At 44.8% G+C, this 18687-nt stretch overlaps 1 protein-coding gene across 7 annotated transcripts in view; it reads left to right on the top strand.

Moving 5' to 3' along the window:
- The window catches only part of LOC128336613 (ankyrin repeat and fibronectin type-III domain-containing protein 1-like), a 427021-nt gene that overhangs the window by 102390 nt on the left and 305944 nt on the right, over positions 1 to 18687 (top strand). For all 7 annotated transcript variants that reach the window (XR_008312016.1, XM_053276530.1, XM_053276526.1 and 4 more), the window contains 2 exons: positions 11266 to 11459; positions 16847 to 17076. Coding sequence is in view for 6 of the 7 variants with exons in the window: in XM_053276530.1 (XP_053132505.1) it covers positions 11266 to 11459; positions 16847 to 17076 (424 nt within the window). In the remaining variant the exon portion in view is untranslated. The remainder of the gene's footprint in view (positions 1 to 11265; positions 11460 to 16846; positions 17077 to 18687) is intronic.

Genomic DNA, 18687 nt, shown 5'->3' with positions numbered 1-18687 from the left:
AAATGAGTTGCATAAAGTTGCAGAAGTATTCTCATGCTTCCTTGCATGATGTACTAAAACTTCTAAGATGTCTTAAAAGAAACTTGACAACTTCTAATGGTTGACGGTATCCATTAGTCCACTGCATTATATGCTGAGTGTTCATCCAGCTTAGAACTATATGGGGGCATCAGCATTATAATATTATGCTCATAAATATGCCCAGGATATAGGAAAGTGCTTATTTTGTTTAATTTCTACCCCTCTACTCTTTGCTCAGGGAGGAGAGCTGGTCTGTGGTAGCAAGCATGAATTGTCCCCTTTGCTAAGCAGGGTCTGCCCTAGTTTGTATATGAATGGAAGACTACATGTGAGCACTGTAAGACATTCCCCTTAGGCGGTGGGGCTGCTTGGGGAAGACCACCTTCATGCAGAAAGTTCCAAGTTCCCTTCCTGGCATCTCCAAGATAGGGCTGGGAGAGATTCCTGCTTGCAACCTTGGAGAAGCCGCTACCAGTCTGTGTACACAATACAGAGTTAGATGGACCAATGATCTCATTCAGTATAAGGCAGCTTCCTATGTTCCTATGCATCCCCTGCTAATGGAGCTAGATGGACCAATGGTCTGACTTGGTATATGGCAGCTTCCTATGTGTTATTCAGTTCTCTGATACTGTGCGTACTCTCCTAACCTTCTTTCCTTCCACCTCCTCTCTCCTTGTCACAATTTCTCTCTCAATTTTCCTTTGCTCTCGATGGATGGATGGATGGATGGATGGACTTCTATACCGCCCTCAGGGTGGTTTACACAGAGAAATAACAAATAAATAAGATGGCTCCTTGTCCCCAAAGGGCTCTCAGTCTAAAAAGAAACACAAGACAGACACCAGCAACAGTCACTGGAGGTACTATGCTGGGGGTGGTGGATAGGGCCAGTTACTCTCCCACTGCTAAATAAACGAGAATCACCGTGCCTCTTTGCCAAGTTAGCAGGGGTCCCATTGCAACCGTTGTCAGGAACTATACCCTCTTAATTGAGATTCTGCCACCCAGGAACCCTTTCTGCACTTGCCACAGAAGCATAGATACATTTTTGGCTCTCACTGTGACAATCCTGCCATTTCCAGCTTGAGGAATGCCCACGTCCCTCTGTTCTCACCCATGACGTGGAATATTAGTCAGTATCACAGAGGCAGACTGGATTCAGAAAGCCAGAGAGTGGCTTTTATGATGTGTTTATAGAGGTGTGACTGTTCATTTATAAACATCTGCCAGTTTATAAATAAGCAGTAGAACCTGCTTACAGTTCTGTTTCGGTTCTTATCACACATGTTTTGCATCCAAGGATATTGCAGGCCATTTTGAGAATAGAGAGAGCCTTTTGATCGAGAGGTTCAAAGTTACTTTTAGAACATGGACACCCAGTTCTTGTTACAGTTTACAGAGGAGGAGCAGGAGGAATAAATCTTGCTATGCTATCACCTTGTTGTGGATCTAATCTTTCCCAGACGCCACAGAGCCTTTTGTGTATTATATAGTGCCAGGCATATTGAAGCCTGATAAACAGTAAAGTCATTTGCACCTGTCAGTGCATTAAATTAAACAATTAGTTTAGCTCAGTGGTGTTACAAGAGCCTTTTCACCTTCTTGCTGCCTGAAGTCTGTGAGGAGTTGAATCTCGTGCATTAGATGGGTGACGGTGAGATGATGATGATACATGCTAGGGTCAGGAACCCAGCAAAGTGAAAACCACCTTGGATTGTGCCCTGCAGTACGTGCTGTGTTTGCAGGGGGTAGGGTAGGGCCAGTGCCAGTGTAATCCACAACTAAAGGCCATTGCAGCTGGGGATAATGGGAGCTGTAGTCAACACCATCTGGGAATTCTTGTTATGTGGAACATTGATGTTTTATAGCTGCTTCCTTCTCTCACACAAAGATAATTAGATCGATTTATAGTGTGCTGTCAAGTCGATTTTGACTCCTGGCGACCACAGAGCCCTGTGGTTGTTTTCGGTAGAATACAGGAGGGGTTTACCATGGCCATCTCCCGCGCAGTATGAGATGATGCCTTTCAGCATTTTCCTATATCACTGCTGCCCAGTAAAGGTGTTTCCCATAGTCTGGGAAACATACCAGCGGGGATTTGAACTGGCAACCTTCTGCTCGTTAGTCAAGCATTTCCCTGCTCCACCACTTAAGGTGACATACAAATCCACCCCCTCCTGAATAAAAAATGAAAATCGGAGGATTTGGGAGTTTGGGGGCATTGCAGGAGAGCTTGTTATTTCCAGATTGGGCGTTTAGCTCGCTTCTTCTCCAGAATGTAAGGTGTGTGTTCACATTTTGGCCAGATTTACCCTGAAGTCCCTGAGAGCTATCGGGGAGCACTTCAGACGACACGATTCGGGTTTTTCATTGCAGAGTGTAGGCCGATTTATGTCTGGGGTAAAAAAAACACCACTTTTTGCGTTGGTTTTTTGGGCATAGTCGAACTCCCAGTAATGCCTTGTAGTAAACCTGTGGTAAAGCCTGGAAGAGCTCTTGGTAAGCAAGATACTGCATGTATTTCTGCTCTCCCTCACTTTTTCTTGTGATTTTTCAACACACTTCAGTGTGCTTAGGAACCTAAACCTTCCCCTGCCCGCCGCTCGGTTAAGGTCTCTATTATGTAAATCACCTTGAGTCATTTTTGGAAGGGCGGTATAGAAGTCGAATTAATAATAATAATAATAATAATAATATTCACAGTTCTTTATTCATGGAAAGAATTGGGAACAGAACCCCCACAAATAAAGAGGGTCTCCTCTATCTTGCCAGCCTTAAAATATCCTCACCGAGTTCCATTTGTTTCTGGGTACAGTTTTGGTTTTATAAAACTCATCATGCTGGCTAGTAGTATATTTGAATAACCAGCAACACCAATACAAACATCCCTATTCTTTTGAGATCCTCTTCAGAGGTGCTGCTCCTAGTTTAGCAGTGGTGTCCATTGCCTTCGTAGTTTGGAGGAGAGGGCTGTTGTGTCATGGTTCCGCTACCTTTTATGCACCAAGTCCTAGGATCAGCATTTACTCCATAGTCCAGGGCAAGGATGAAGTTCCGTCTATAAAGTACAGCTCCTGATGTAATTGCAAACTGGATACTGAGCTAGATGGTACCTGTGGTCTGTTCCACTAAAGCTGTTCTGCCTGATATATGATTACCAACTTAAAACTGGCATTGTACAGATTGCTCAACTCACACAGGGGCTTTTAACAGAGATTTGACTGGCACTGCGGCTTAAAAATAAAGAATCTGCTCAAGCAGAAAATGACTTGCCAGAGTCAAGCAAGATTAGATGTGGCCAAGTACAGAAGAATGCCAGGTAAAAACTGTGCACTCGGCTGGATCATTGCTTCATCCCAGCATCAGTGCCATCAGAGAGCATTGCTAGGTTATCTCCCAGAGACAGGCAGCTGGAATGAGACATCATAAGAAAAGAGAAGTGTGAGTGTGCTGGAGGTTGTGAATTCTGTGCATGCCGCAATTGTGGCTGTTAATTCCTCTAGCTGCCATGTGGTTTCTGGCCAGGCAGTGCCTTGTACTGGGAAAATTCCAAAAGAAACCGAGGTTCTCTCTGGCCAGCCAAAGAGATCCTGAATATGAATTGCTGTTTCATTATTCTTTCATGCTGCCTGGCTGCATTTATCGTCCTGCCTGATATCAAGTGATAGGAATATCAATTGCTAAGCTTGCTACTCTTGGTATACAGCTGTAGTCTGTTGACAAGAGCTGTGTCTGTGACAGCTTAGTCGTGTGAGATTGCTATCCTGCTGCAATTACACTTATCACATGATATAGTCAATTAGAATAAAAATAAGAACTGGCGAAAGCAAGCTACAGCATGAGTTATGAGATGGGATTTTTAATTGCACCTGGTTACAATGCTTGGTGCTTCCAGTCTGTCTGTGTGTGTGTGTGTGTGTGTCCCCAACACCAGCAAAATGGAAAAGGACTGTGTACTTCCTGATGTGTGTGTTGAGACTTTCCGTCATCACCTTGAAGTGGGTATTAGGGATGAACAGATTCTAACATACATAAACATGAAGCATTGTGATTGCTTTAAATGTTCCTCCTTCTCATTCACCATTATTGAGTATGTGTTACTGGTGAGCAGATTCCATTTGGCTTGCCTGTAAAGGCTGTATCTCTTGGAAAGAGTAATTCTTGAAATGTGTTGGGGATAAAAGAGACAATCCTTTCCTACAGAACCACGGAGTGTGTGGGCCTTGTAGGCTATCTGTTCCAATCCCCTTCTTGAGACTGGAAATCCAGAGCTGGAGCACCCCCAAAACATGGCTGGCTAGCCTCTGCTTGAAGATCTCAGAGGGAGAGCCCACTATCCCCCTAGGTAATTTGTTCAAGTGTCAAATTACTCTTGCTGTTAAGAAGCTTCTCCTAAAGTTCAACCAAAATCTATCCTCCTTGTAACAAGTCGATTAGAACTAGTCCTATCTTCCAGGGCAGCAGAGAACAAGTTGTAGCCTCTTCTGTGTGACCATCCTTCCAGTATTGGAAGAGGTCTATTATTATTATTATTTTACATTTATATCCCACTCTTCCTCCAAGGAGCCCAGAGCGGTGTACTACATACTTAAGTTTCTCTTTCACAACAACCCTGTGAAGTAGGTTAGGCTGAGAGAGAAGTGACTGGCCCAGAGTCACCCAGCTTGTATCATGACTGAATGGGGATTTGAACTCGGGTCTCCCTGGTCCTAGTCCGGCACTCTAACCACTACACCACGCTGGCTCACTGGTATTCTCTTTTTCAAGCTAAACTTACGCAGTCCCTTCAGCCTTTCACCATAGAAGGTCTTTTCCGTTGTATGTTGCTTGGTGCTGATGCGGGTTGAAGTTGGATTGGATGACAAACAGAAAGGACTGTGTGACATGTTTTTTAATCCCATGAAGTGTGGCACTTCTGTATTAGCTAAGGAATTTGAATCTGCTTTAACTGTCCAGATGCTTCTAATGAACTCTTGCAATGGTCTATATTGTAATTTTGGTGCCGCCATTACTCCGGGATGCCCTTAACCTGCAGAGACAAGATTTGTTTCAGATTTTTCCCTGCCAGTTCCTGAATTTTCCTCAAGAGGAACAGAAATGCCACTTTCCTTATGCGTGGACATTATGACAAATACTGAGGTGGTGATAAAAATGGCGGCGGCACATGTAGCCCTTCTCCCTGTCCCTGCCTAATGTCCAGTAAATTTGATCTCTGACAGCATGGTGTTTGGTTTCCCCACCCCTTGCCAGTAGCAGCCCAGAAGGTGCAGCAAGGAAATGCAGAACATTGTGATGCCAGAACGTGGGTAATTTGTAGATCTGGAGGAAGGAGGAGGTGCTGTGTATTGGAATCCCAGTCCTTTCTGTCACCATAACATCTGCCCTGGCCCTCCATCGGTTGGATTTTTCTTTAAATGTTTTCCTTCTTAGGTCGCCTCCTGTGCTCTGGTCAGCAGCTGCAGTTCTGCTCTGAGTAAGGTTCTGAGTAAGGTTCCGTTGATGTCCACCAGGAGCCGGGGTGCCCGATGGTGGTGCCAATTCGGTTGAGTGGCTTACCCCCACACTGTGTACCTTTAGGTGTTAGGGGAACATCTGGCTTTTTAAGAAGCTGTGTTTGAAGTCTGTTGATGATGTTGCCCTGCTGTTTGGTTGTGTTTGGAGTTTATGGGATGGTGGCTTCTTTTCTGTTTTTGTATTCTCCTTGGATCTCCCGTTTTCTGGGTTTTGTTAGTTGATGAAAGCAGCAGGGGCGTGGTTGGAGTGGACTCTGTGACCAAAAAAAAGTGAAGATGGGCCCCTGCCACCCTGGGCATCCACCTTCTCCCCCCACAACTGCTTTTAGCTGCAAAAAAAACCCCCTAAGGACATGGTTTTAAAAAAAGATTCTCAGCGCGCGTGCACTCTCTCTCTCTCTCTCTCTCTCCCCTGTGCAAATAGTGTCACACACTTCCCCTTGCTGTTGAACTTGCCTGTCAGGGTAGGGAGGGGTGGGTTGAACATGAGGACCAGCTAGTCAGGAGGGATGCAGCCTGACACTCCTGTCTCTCTCCCCTCAGGATGTGGGAAGGCAGGAAGGGAAGAGGGAATTGTTGCCAAGCCTTGCGTGCATTCATATATATGTGTGTGTGTGTGTGTGTGTGTGTGTGTAGATCTGGAGGAAGGAAGATCTGTGTGTACAGGCACATTTGTACCCCACTTCTTGTGCCCCTGGAATGAAAGCAGGGTAACTTTTTTTAAAAAAGGATTTTGTCTGAAACTGTGCGATAGCGCACGTAAACGCATGCCAGGACAGTTCTCCTGCTTGTTATGCTGTCAGCCTATGGTGATGTCATTGGCAAGAATGACACTGTGACTTTGAATTTCACTTTTTCTAGTTTCCAGTATTCTTTCTCCTGTACTCCTGGGTTTTTCTGAGGTTGCATATGATGAAAATTAAACAATTCTACAGGAAAATCAGCTTGTGAGTTCTGAGCGATGAGTAGGGTCACAGTGATAGTCATTCGGTGTTGTATGTAGAGTCTTTCTAGCCTGGGATAGTCAATATTTTCTTACCAAGACTGCTCTGCTCAGTTTAGGCTAGAATTTAAGGGCCATTTCACAAGCAACTCCCTCACCCCCCTTTTGGCCATCTTCCATATATGTGGGTTAATGTGGTAACATTAAATAAGGTGTGAACTGGGTGATGTTTTGTATAATGGACAGCAATTCCTGTGATGGAAACAATTTTATCCACAGTTGCCTAGTCCAGTCATTAAAGTTGTTCTCAAGTCAGGAGTGCTTGCATGGTGTTCTGTGAAGGGCTCCAAGTCCAGAGGAGTTCTCTTCTCTTCTCTCTCTGTGTTTAATATATCTTCAAGTAAAGAATTTGGTGTGTCTCACTGAAGCGTGCTTTCCCCCCCTGGTTTAAAACTGCCCTTGGAGGAGTCTATGTTTCTGTGTGAGCTACTGTTCCAGGCATGGCTTCTTTGTCAGCAGGTAAATGACTGAATCACACCCTATGCAGAAATGTGGCAGAATTACCTGCCTTCAGCTGAGACAGGACTCAAGAGCAGTGGGATTTGGGGTTCATAGGAGACTAAGTTTTTAATTTACGTTTCACGGCACGTTTACTGCTCTCTTGCAGAATGCTAGTGAGCCCTGGTGCATGTTGTGGGAGTTACTGAGTTAAAGTAATGAAGGCTTCATCTAAAGTGGCTGTGTGGCACAACGGTCTTTTATTTGAGACAAATGGCATATGCTTCAAACGATAGTGAAACTTTGGAGGCGGGGTGTGTGTGTGTATCCTCCCAGGATCATTTCCTGTCTTGGGTGCAGAGTGCATTGCTCTCTAAGGTGATCTTCTGTCCGAGTGGATGCCACACAGGTATTGGGCAGCTGCCATCAAACTGTATTGCAACAGGAGGTGGAGGAAGCATCACTGCTGTATATTACACTCCAGTTCACCCATCTTTCTGTTCCTCGTGCCCGATGAACAAACAAGTCATGTGCATTGATGTAACTCTCTCCAGCGAAGAGAATATGATTTATTCATGTGAAGTGCATGTTTATGGAGGAGCAACCTTTCGTTGCATCTCCTTCCGCTGGGAATGGCCAGTGGAAGCTGGCATGCAAGGTGGCCTTGGCTATTTTCTCTGCCTTGGCTTTGCTCCCGTCTTGTAGGTTCCCTGTCAGTCACCTCCCTGGCAAACCAACTTGCTCAGTCCTCAGACCACCAAGCCCAGAGTACTGAGCTGTGGTACAGTATTCCACAGAGAGCTGCTTTCAGAGCAGATACCTCCAGATCTCAAGCCTAGCGAGCCAAGGGTCTCATTGCAAAGGAAGGATCAAAAATGAAATTAAATGAAAAATCCCAGGATGGCCACTTGAGGTCAGAGCTGAGGTCAAGAAGATGTTTGTCTCCAAATATGACCACCATCGGCCACGTCTTCTGATTGGAGCAAAACCCATCCAAGAGATCTGAGCGGAAAATTCTTGGCCGAAGCTGAAGAACACATTTTGGGGATGTGTATTTCATTGTATTGCAGTTGGACGGAGGAGGAATTTAGTATTGTCTAACAAATATTGAGGTGTTAAAGTAATGTGTGCCATCGAGTCAATATCGACTCCTGGTGACCACAGAGCCCTGTGGTTGTCTTTGGTAGAATACAGGAGGGGTTGACCATTGCCGCCTCCTTTCAGCATCTTCCTATATTGCTGCTGCCCGATATCGGTGTTTCCCATAGTCTTGGAAACATACCAGTGGGGATTCGAACCAGCAACCTCTGGCTTGCTAATCAGTTTCCCTGCTGCGCCATTAGGTGGCTTTACATTGAGGTGTTAGATATGGGGTTTGTGTAATCAATATTCTTCATCAGGATTCTAGCAATGCAAATGAACACCCAACCAACACCCCCCACCACTCACATAGGTCTTCTGTAAAAGTCAACTCTCAAGATTTATATATCTTGAATTTGGTTTCTTCTAAGCACATTGTATATCTCTGTCTTTCTGTCTATCATATTTCTATACTGCCTTATATGTACATCTCTAGGTGGTGTACAAAATTTAAAATATTTAAAAGTTACAAATTAAAATACATGACAATAAAAACAATAGAATAAAATAGATATTAAACAAATTTTTGAAATTATTAAAATTAATTCTAATTAAAAGCCTGCAAGAGGCAGAGTCTCGAGGTTCTTCCTGAAAGCAAACAGAGAAGGAGATGCTCTTATTTCAGTGGGGAGCATATTCCAAAGCCCTGGGGCAACCACAGAGAAAGCCCAGTCATGGGTCGCCACCAAACGAGCCGGTGGCAACTGTAACTGTAACCGGACTTTTGTGCATGACCTGTATATCTGTGACTTTAGAAGAATGATCCACTTCACCTTCTTCGACCTTGTGGCCATTCCTGCACCCTCAACATGCTTCTTAGAGCTTTGACTCCAGGTAGCAAAAACCTCTGGGGGCTACTCAGTGGCAGCATGCTGTATCATGCTTTCATTTGCTTGCTCAGCAGGTAGTGCTGTGATAAGGACTGGCTAATTGCTTCAGGTGGAAAGACTTGTCAATCCTTGATTATGAGCTCTTCTCGCAGCCCAAAAAGCAAAACAAGAGCTATTTATAGGCCCTAATAAAACTGATGATGACTGACCTTTGTGGAATCTGTAATGACTTCGAGGGTCTTTGCGAGTGGGATCAGGCCACCTGCAGTAGGGCTGCTTGGTGTGCTTCAGAGAAGGGTATAGAGGTGTCTTGTGGTTTCCTTTGCCTTCAGTGAGGACTCAAACTTGGGCAGGGAGAGAGAGGACTAAACTAGATGGTATGCAAGGCACATGAACAGTCTGTGGAGACATCTGAAAAGAAGCTGCAGTTGGCTGCAACTTTCAGCAGAGGAACAGGGAGGTTGCATACTCCTCACCTCAGCTACTTTTTTCTTCACAGAGGGGGGACCCTGAATCTTTTCCCCTATGGGTGGGAAAGTAGTTGGGGAGGGAGGTGATTTGGAATGGAGGAGTATGGGATGTGTGTGGCGGGGTGAAATAGCTTCCTCACTGCCACTTCTGGTTGCAGCATCCAGCGTGGTTTTAGGTTAAAAACCAAAACACTTATTGGGAGACAGTTTACATGTTTCCAGTTTATAGTCTAGTTGGACTCAAGAGTTGTGCAGAGTGAGAGCGTAACGTTCACAGATGTGCATATCCTTTGGGAATGTATTCTGTTGTTGGGAATGGAAAACAAAACAGACTGAAACCCTTTGTGAAATAGTAATAATAAAGGCTGAATACTCTGCTTATTCATGCAGCCTTTGTTCTGCATTTCACTCTTAATAAATCATGGCCTGCAGCTGAGCAGATCAAAATATCGCTTCTCCAGAGTGGTGGATTCTTCGCTCTCACCCCACTGGCATTTATCCCATTGTGTTGTCCCGAGCGGACTCTAGCAGTTTGCATACATCAGGCCCTGAGAGATCTCCTTTGGGCCTAGGAGCCAGCCCCCCAATTTAGAGGCCATTCGACATGCACTTGACAAAATTACTGGACTTAGTGATGGACCTTGTGGAAGGGTTAGGGTAAACAGGCTTCTATTTATCCTCTTGATACACTGAGAACAGGAACAGGGCTGCCTGGGGCAAATAAATACTTTATGAAATAACTCTACCTCTGAATATCTTAGTCTAGGTGCCACAGCTAAATTTCTAGGCGCCATGGCTCCCTGGTGTCTGGGATTTGTCAATCCCTCCCTCCCTCAGTCTGCAACGTCCTCCTGCCCCATCAACTGACATCTTTAGTGTAACAAGTCATTGCTTTAAGCATTGATTCGGCTTAGGGTGCTTGTTTTTTTAATTCAGTAAACAACAGCCATGGAATAGAAGCACAGTGTAGGATAATGTAATCCTCTGCCATGTAATCTAGACACAACCTGGATCATGGCCCTATGGTTTGTCCTGAGCAGGGTTTCTTCCCCTCGCTCCCCCACCAGTGCAAATAGCTATGGGGGAGGAGGGGGTTGATCAGATTATGACTGGGTGGGAGCAGGGAATTACCCCCCCCTTCCCCAAGCCATGGCCCCAGTCTGCAGAGAGGGGGGGGGGTTTACATGCTTTTTAAATTATTCCATAAACAGCAGCTAAGTCTTAGTCACATGCTTAAAAAGTGATGTCTAGTTGGAACTCCAGAAAGGGAGTGGATTTCCTGTGCCCCACAGAGTTACGTGCCCAGCTGTGCTTGCAGACTTCCAATCCTCTCTCTTGTCTAATCCTCCCTGTGGTGTCCAGGGATGGGCTGTGCAGAGGAAGGACTGATTCTCTGGCCTGCTTGAGTGCGCAGACTTCTGGGGGAATTGTAGTCGGAGCTTCCCGTTCCTTATTAAGGATACATAAGCCCTGGCAAACCTCACTTCCTAGGGATCTTTGGATTTTGGTGGTAAGGCTAATGAAGACCCGAGCAAGCATCCCCTTGCGTCACTCTCCATTGCTCACCTGAGTGCAGTTGCTGCTGGAAGGTGAACTTCAAGGAAAGGGAATGGGGCATCTCAGGACGGCCTGAGCTTATTTATGAATCTCGCTGAAACCAGGGTTTTTGGCTCACACAGTGAACAGCTTGCTGTTTCTAAATGGAGGGTGAGGGTGGGTTCTTTTCTGAACTACCTCAATTCTCTCACTCTGCAACACCACTAGTAGGAATACGAACCTGTGATCAAAACATCTTCCTGCTTGCAAACTGATATTCTGTGTTTTTCTTCCCCTCCTTTATGTTTAAGGTCACTAGACCGAAAGCCACAGAGACCTGTGTTAGGAAAGTCACGGACTCTTCCAAGCATTCCACAATCGCCTGTTGTAAGCCGTGTTCCTCTTCTGGATTCAAAATTGTACAGGGAAGATATGCCAGAACAGAAGCAATACAGGAATCATACTGCCCCTGATTGTCAGAAAGGGTGCACAGTGCCCTCTACTGGTAAGTTTCCATAACTGTAAATAGTCTTGTATGTGTTATAAATCTTTGTTTGTTTGTTTGTTCCATTTATATACTGCCACATTCTTCAGAAAACTTTCAGATGGCCTTTCATGCAAAATCTTTTGGAGGAGGTCCTTTAAATAATTAAGAAATGTGGTTCTAAAATTACCCAATTAAAAATCACTGCAGACAATCACCTTTTGTATCTTTATTTTTCATTATATTTTTCTATTCTTTATTTCAGGGTTTTCTTGAATTTTTCTCCGTATTTCACTTAGGTATTATCCCATTGTGTTTTGCTATAATTTACTCAGTCAGGCCCTGTCAAAATGTAGAATGATCAAAAGAAAAACCCTCTAAAGGTTAATAACTTTTGGGATTGGAATAAAGTTATAGCCACAGTTCATAACCACAGTTGGTGATGTTTATGGGTATACATCCACAAATCACCTTCTTTGGGGAATACTGAAGGCAATGTGAGAATTTGCAAATGAACAAATGTTACTACTTAATTTAGAGGGGAAAGGCATATTTTGTATTTTTAATTTTTGTTACATTTGCACATGAGTAAAAATTGTTTCAAAAAACAAGCAAGTGTGCCTTCAGCTCTAAGTGTTAATGGTTACAATTGGCACCCACTGATGAATCAATTAAAGCTTTCGTTGATTTGATCTACCGGTTGAATTGATTAAAGCCTGCAGCTGTGTTTCTGATGCTGTAAGTTTCCCTCCAAAGAACTAAATTCAGAGAAACCTCTAAAGTGAGAGCTTTGCACTGGGCATTGACTTTTTAAAAACCTCCTATCAGTTTTCATTTTGTAGACAGAAATCTGCAGCAGATTCACCTTCAGACTTCAGAAACCTTTGTGGACATCACTACTCTAAAGGATTCTCGACTTGCCCTCTGAGCCATTTCCCTCTTTTGCTCCAGGGGGACAAGTCTGTGGCACGCAAAGGACAGTTCAGTCAGTCTCACTCTTAAGTACTGTGCCGGTGCGTGCCGGCATGTTGGCGACTTTCGGTCATATCTGGAAGATGAGGGCAACGGGGCGGCAGGGAGGTACGCTGCTGCCCTGATCGGCTTTGTAAAACATGGATGCTGGTAGGGGAAAAGCGACGGGAGGGGTCAGTGCACCCTTCCCGCTCTTAAAGAGAGACCCCTGCTGCCTTCGGGCCTCCCCACTATGGTTCCGTGCACATCCCTACTCAGAGTGCTTCACAGTCATCACCTAGGTAATCCTGGTGACAGTCCTGTAGCACAAGCGAGTATTGTGGCAGTGTGGTGAAGATAGGGTTGCCAACATTTCATTGCCAAAACGAGGGACACGAGTTCCAGAATGAGGGACACAAGTTTTGGGGGGACTGGCTGGGGCGGGCGGGCGGGAGGTGTATGCAGTGGTAATCAAGAGCCTGCGTATCATTGATGTATATGTAATTGAATTATATGTTATTGAACAAATGAGGGACAAATGCTATCCCTATAGGGACCAACATTTCATCCCTGAAATGAGGGACATCCTGCGTAATGAGGGACAGTTGGCAACCCTAGGTGAAGACGGCGTGGCTGGCAGAGGCTTTCTTAAAGCCATGTTGTTGTGAATTTTTGTGGCAGAAGTGAGATCTCAATCTTGAATTTCTTGGCTCATGCTCTAAGCCAGTAGTCTTCAACTTTCTGAGACCCAGTGACTCTCTCTAGCCCAAATATGCATTAGGGACCCCCCTTCCCACCCACTTATGGGCATCATACAGGATGGTAGTGGCATTGGCACAACCCGCCGTAAGTCAGGATGCGACCCATTTGTGTGGGTCTTGACACACTAGGCTTTTGTGTCACTACACTACGCCACTTGTGTGCACTTGCTTGCACCTAGCAACCAAGAATGAAGATCACTCTCTTTGGGGTTTTGATATGGACCTTGGCTATTGGTTTTCTTAAGAGAGAGAGGAAGTGGTTAATGAATGTAAGAGGAAATATTAATGGAACTACCCTGGGGTAGTTCAGCACCCCAGTACTGCCCTACTTTTCTGGTTAGAAGTGCCAGGATGTACCTGCACGGAATGCATTGTTTCTGATCACTCTTCTGAGTGTAACAATTGGGGGGCAGGGGTGGATTGCCTTCTGTAAGTAAGGCTGTGTTTGATGAAAAATAAGCGTATGCAGGTGCGTAAAAGAGTATCTGTGCCTGGACGGGCTCTCCAGTAATCCTATCAATAATTTCAGTAGATATACCTCTGGGTCTACTGTCACTGACTCATCCTCTTTGTGATGGGGAGACCATTGCTCCACTGCTTTATCTGCTTTTCTTCCTGCTTAGTTAATTGGCGCGTTAGCATGTCGTTGTCTCTTGCGAAAGGAGAGGGGAGTGAGGCAGTTCGCTCTAAGAGCAGAGTGGTCTTGGTTGAAAGTTAACCGTAGTTAGTTAACTTCTGGGGTCTGTTTAGCTGGGGCTCCCGGATAGGGAGGGTGTGTGTATCTGATCCCCATTCCCAGGGGCATAGCTAGGGGAGAGGGGTCCCATGTTAACCTCTCTCTCCGGCAGCCCCTTGGAATGGTGGAGATAATGAAGAAGATAAGCAGAGGGAGCTGGGGGGCCCTTAGGAGCTCGGGGCCCCGGGTTCTGTGAACCCATCCACTCAATTATAGCAACACCCCTGCCCGTTCCAATTTTCTTTGTTTGCATCCAAATCTAGAGGTGACTAGCCCATTGTCAGCTAAGTGACCTGTCCCCATGTGTGCCATAAATTGAGAGCTCACGTTGCTGTGGAGCTCCTGAGCATATCAAAGGTGCAATCTCCAAGCCTGGAGATGTAAACTGCAAACAGGGAGGCTCCTGGGAGCCAGGCAGAATAAACCCAACTTGCCTAGGGAGCAAGAGGTTGCCGGTTCGAATCCCCGCTGGTATGTTTCCCAGACTATGGGAAACTCCTATATCAGGCAGCAGCGATACAGGAAGATGCTGAAAGGCATCACCTCATACTGTGTGGGAGATGGCAATGGTAAACCTCTCCTATATTCTACCAAAGGCAACCGCAGGGCTCTGTGGTCGCCAGGAGTCGACACAGACTCAACAGCACAACTTTACTTTAGCAACAAAAGATCTCCTGCAGCACTGACAGCGTTTCACTTTTTTCAAGCCTTGGCTTGAACTGTGCTTTCCCTTGCCCAGTAGCCCAAATGTGAATGTTCCTCATGGACGTGAGGACTGGAGAAATGGTCAGAAGGCAATGAGTAAATGGTTCCTAGGGCATGGGGGACAAGACGGGACAGCTCCTGTTGGGTCTTGGCCATCTTCCCACTCGTAACACATTGAGAGATTTCGCACGCCAGAGTGTACTGACTATGAAGGGGCTAAGCCATCTTTTCTTGTGTGTACCTGTGCACACTTTGTTAATATTGCCTATTATCCTTTGGCTTCTACTACTATGAATATTCCTCTTATTTATTTATTATATCTCTATGTAAACCTCCCTGAGCCATTTTTGGAAGGGAGGTATAGAAATTGAATTAATAATAATAATAATAATATCTCGCTTTTCAACAAAAGTTCTCGAAGCGATTTACACAGTTAAGTTGTTTCCCATAGGGCTCACAATGCAAAAAGAAACATAAGGTGGACACCAGCAACAGCCACTGGAGGGATCCTGTGCTGTGGTTGGATAGGGCCAGTTGCTCTCGCCCTGCTAAATGTAAGAGAATCACCACTTTAGTGGGAGGGAGCTACAATTTTTACAGAAATACGTAGTGATGGTCTTCTGCCATGGAATGGGATGTTCCACTCTTCTGAAAGGACTTTGTGAAAGGGGCTCTCTTGCTCAGCCCTTTTGTATATGCATACGTACACAGCACAGGCTGTTGGTACTTTTGTAGAAGTAGTTTTGTGATCAGAAACGGTCCTCTGAAGTCTAGGCTGGGCAGCTTGAACTGCCAACCTGCCAACCGATATGGTGCTGTCTTAGCAGGGTATGGGTGGTGAAACCCACTCTACCCCGCAGGGGATGGGACCACCGTTTAGTGGTAGAATGTCTGCTTGCATGCAGAAGGTCCCGGACTCAATGCCTGTTGTCTCTAGGTGGGGATGGGGAAAACTCCTGCCTATGACCTCGAAGAGTCACTGCCAAGTATAAACCAGGCCTGCTCAACTTAGGCCCCCCAGCTGTTTTTGAACTACAACTCCCATAATCCCCAGCCACAGTGGCCAATAGCCTGGGATTATGGGAATTGTAGGCCAACATCTGCAGGAGGGCCAAAGTTGAGCAGCCCTGGTATAGACAATACTGAGCTAGATGGACCAGTGGTCTGACTCAGTCCAAGGCAGTTTCCTATATTCCAGCCGCTGTGATATCATACATGAACTGCTTGTTTCAGACCAGTGTCTGTGTTGTGCATGCTGATATTTGTAGCCTGGAAATGGCCTTTTACATTTAAAGTGGGAAGTACACATTAATAAAATATAATGCACAACTCTTTCTGATGGTTTTGATGTTTAATAATTTAAGTGTCTCCCTTGTTCTTGCTGCTGCTTAAAATTATGCTTGATTTTTTGGTTTTCTGACTCACTGACAGGATTACACTGTTTATAAAGTACTTCAGGCTCAGGCAAGCAGAGTTGCTTATTACAGTTATGAAAAAATATTGCTAGATGCTATATAATACTACTAGAGAGAATTGCCCTTTTTCAGAAGGTTAGTGGCCAGGTTTATTTGTCACTAGAAGGAAAGGCTGGAGGTGAGATTACTCATTGGCAAATGATTTGGCTGTATAAATTAAATTATGCAAATTATTTTTATGAGGTGAAAGGCATCCACATTTGCTATAGCATTTTGTGTATTTCCATGTATCATTTGTATTAACATTTTTGGTAGCATCAGAAACCTTTAAACAAACATGTGCTAGAGTATCCAAGACTAGGTTTCCCCCAAGTTTTTTATGTTAGAAACCAAGGGGTCATCTTAAATTGAGTCCCCTTTCTTCCAGGTAAATACAGTTTTAAAGTGAGGTTCTGTTTACCTGAACCAAAGTCGTCTTCGATTCGGGTAAATATGGTACTATAATATATGGAGAGCCAGTGTGGTGTAGTGGCTAGAGTGCTGGACTAGGATTCAAGGATGCCAATTCCTAACAGCAATAACATTTGTTAAACACCTGAACTGCCAGGTGTTACACAGTTAATAAAGCATAGTAAAACAATGTCGCATCCTATAGACATACAGTCTTCACTCCCATGACTGAAGATTGGCATAATGCAGTGGGAGCCTTGCTTTCTTTTTTTGGAAACAACGTTGGCTATAACACCAAAGGGTTTCATGGTCATCTGGCAGAACTGTTCTTTTTGGCTATCTTTTCCATGGTTATGGGTCCTTTATCGGTGTGTTTATTCACCATTCCAGGGGAGGCATGGCAGCTGGAAGATGACTGCCCTGAACCCGTGAGGGATCCCGCCCTTCAGCCAAGGCTGTGCACTGCCATGGATGAGGCACCCTTCCGCTCTTTCAGAGCCCGATCCTTCTACATGAGAAAAAGCCTTTCTGTGGACAACCATCTCGGCTCTCTCAGCTATTCACTCCATCCCACAGAAACCAAGACAGAACGGGTCAAAACCAAACTTCGGAGGCAATTTGTGAGTACCAGATAGCTGTGTCTCAGATCGGTTGTTATTCTTGTACAGTCCAAGATTTCAAGCACACTCATGCTACTGAAGTTTGTACCACTGCTAATTATTTATTCTCAGAAAATAGCCTGTGTACTTCATCTGCTGAAATGGTAGAAAGCCTTCCTCTTGGTCATGGCAAAGTGGCACAACAAAAGCACGGAATCTTTGCATTTGACAGATATATTAAATCCTATTTGGGACCCGCAAGGTCATGAACTGCTGACTGGGTGGGTGAGATGGCAGCTGTGGCCACTTCTGGCTTGTTGGTGGAGCTGTGCAGGTCAGAGGAACGGGGTAAGGAGGCAGGGCTATCCAGCCTTGACTTGCTAGTGGTGTTTGTTCAGTGAGGGATGGGGAAGAGAAAAAGCCCGGATCTTGTGGGAGGAGCTGTTCTCATGATATAGGAGCTCCTCCCTCTGACAGAATAGCCCTTTATGGGACTGGAGACTTAAACAGGTAACAGACAATGATGAGACCTTGGAAGTAGCTGGCAAAAAAGGATGCTTCCAGAGAAGAAGGGAAGCATACACCAAGGAACCAGGAGCTGGGCAGGCTGCACAGAAAAGCTGGGAATTAGGAGGAAATGGAATTGTGGTGCTGGAATTGCCTTGCTTCCCTTGAGGCTCGCTGAGAAGTAGAGAAAGCCAGAGGGAGAGGCGGTGAACGAAGTGATCCTTCAAGTGCGATGCAACCCGCTTCTCGCTTTCTCGGTCGAAATTGTCTCAGTCCAAGTTTCTCATACGTTGTGTTTGCATTCTACTTACCTCTGTCTTGGGCTGGATAAATGTGTATGTGCTTACACACTCATCACTTTTGGACTTGGCAGTTTGTTCTGCGTTTGTTAGAAGTAAAAAAAATGGGCCTTACAGTCTTTAATACTGACCAAAATTCAGAAGATTGATGTTACTGAGAAACTTGGCTCAAAAATAATGAACCACTTTGAGAACTTTGGTTGAAAAGCAGTGCATTTATCATTACTATAATTATTTTATTATTTTTATATAACTAGATTTCCTGAAAAAAAGAGTAGTATAATTTATGTTAGAATTTATTCTTATGCTTTTAATACAAGAGAGCATCGGAGGAGAAAGGGCAGATGGGACACGCAGTGGTCAAGCGGACACTTTGTGTTTAAAATTTAATGGGTTTATTTTCCACTTTCTGAGAGACACTTGATGAGAAGAGCGATAGACTCATTTCCGTACCTCATTACCAGCCTCAGGATTGTAATGAAGGGATCAGGTGTCCCTCCACTGAAAGGTAATGCTGCCTTAGATAGAGTAGCTGTTTTGTGTGTGAGTGCATACAGATAATAGGAAGGAATGTGAGAAGAGCAGAAGGGGTTGCTGCAAGCCTGCAGAGTTGGAGCAAGGAGAAAAATACCCATGATAAAACAGTGCTATTGCAGTTGTTCCATAGTATCACTTCCTAAGGAAGTGTGTTCACTTTCCTTGCTGTTAGGAGTAGCTGTGCTGCTTGATATGTAATATTGTTTAAATTTCCACTCTCTTTGGGTCTACGTCTCTCAAGCTATTTCTTTTGGGTATTTGGAGAAGTCCTTAGTGAGGAAGACTTCTC

This window comes from Hemicordylus capensis, chromosome 13, assembly GCF_027244095.1.
Source record: "Hemicordylus capensis ecotype Gifberg chromosome 13, rHemCap1.1.pri, whole genome shotgun sequence".
In the NCBI taxonomy this organism is placed as follows: domain Eukaryota; kingdom Metazoa; phylum Chordata; class Lepidosauria; order Squamata; family Cordylidae; genus Hemicordylus; species Hemicordylus capensis.
This window is presented reverse-complemented; position numbering and strand designations above follow the sequence as displayed.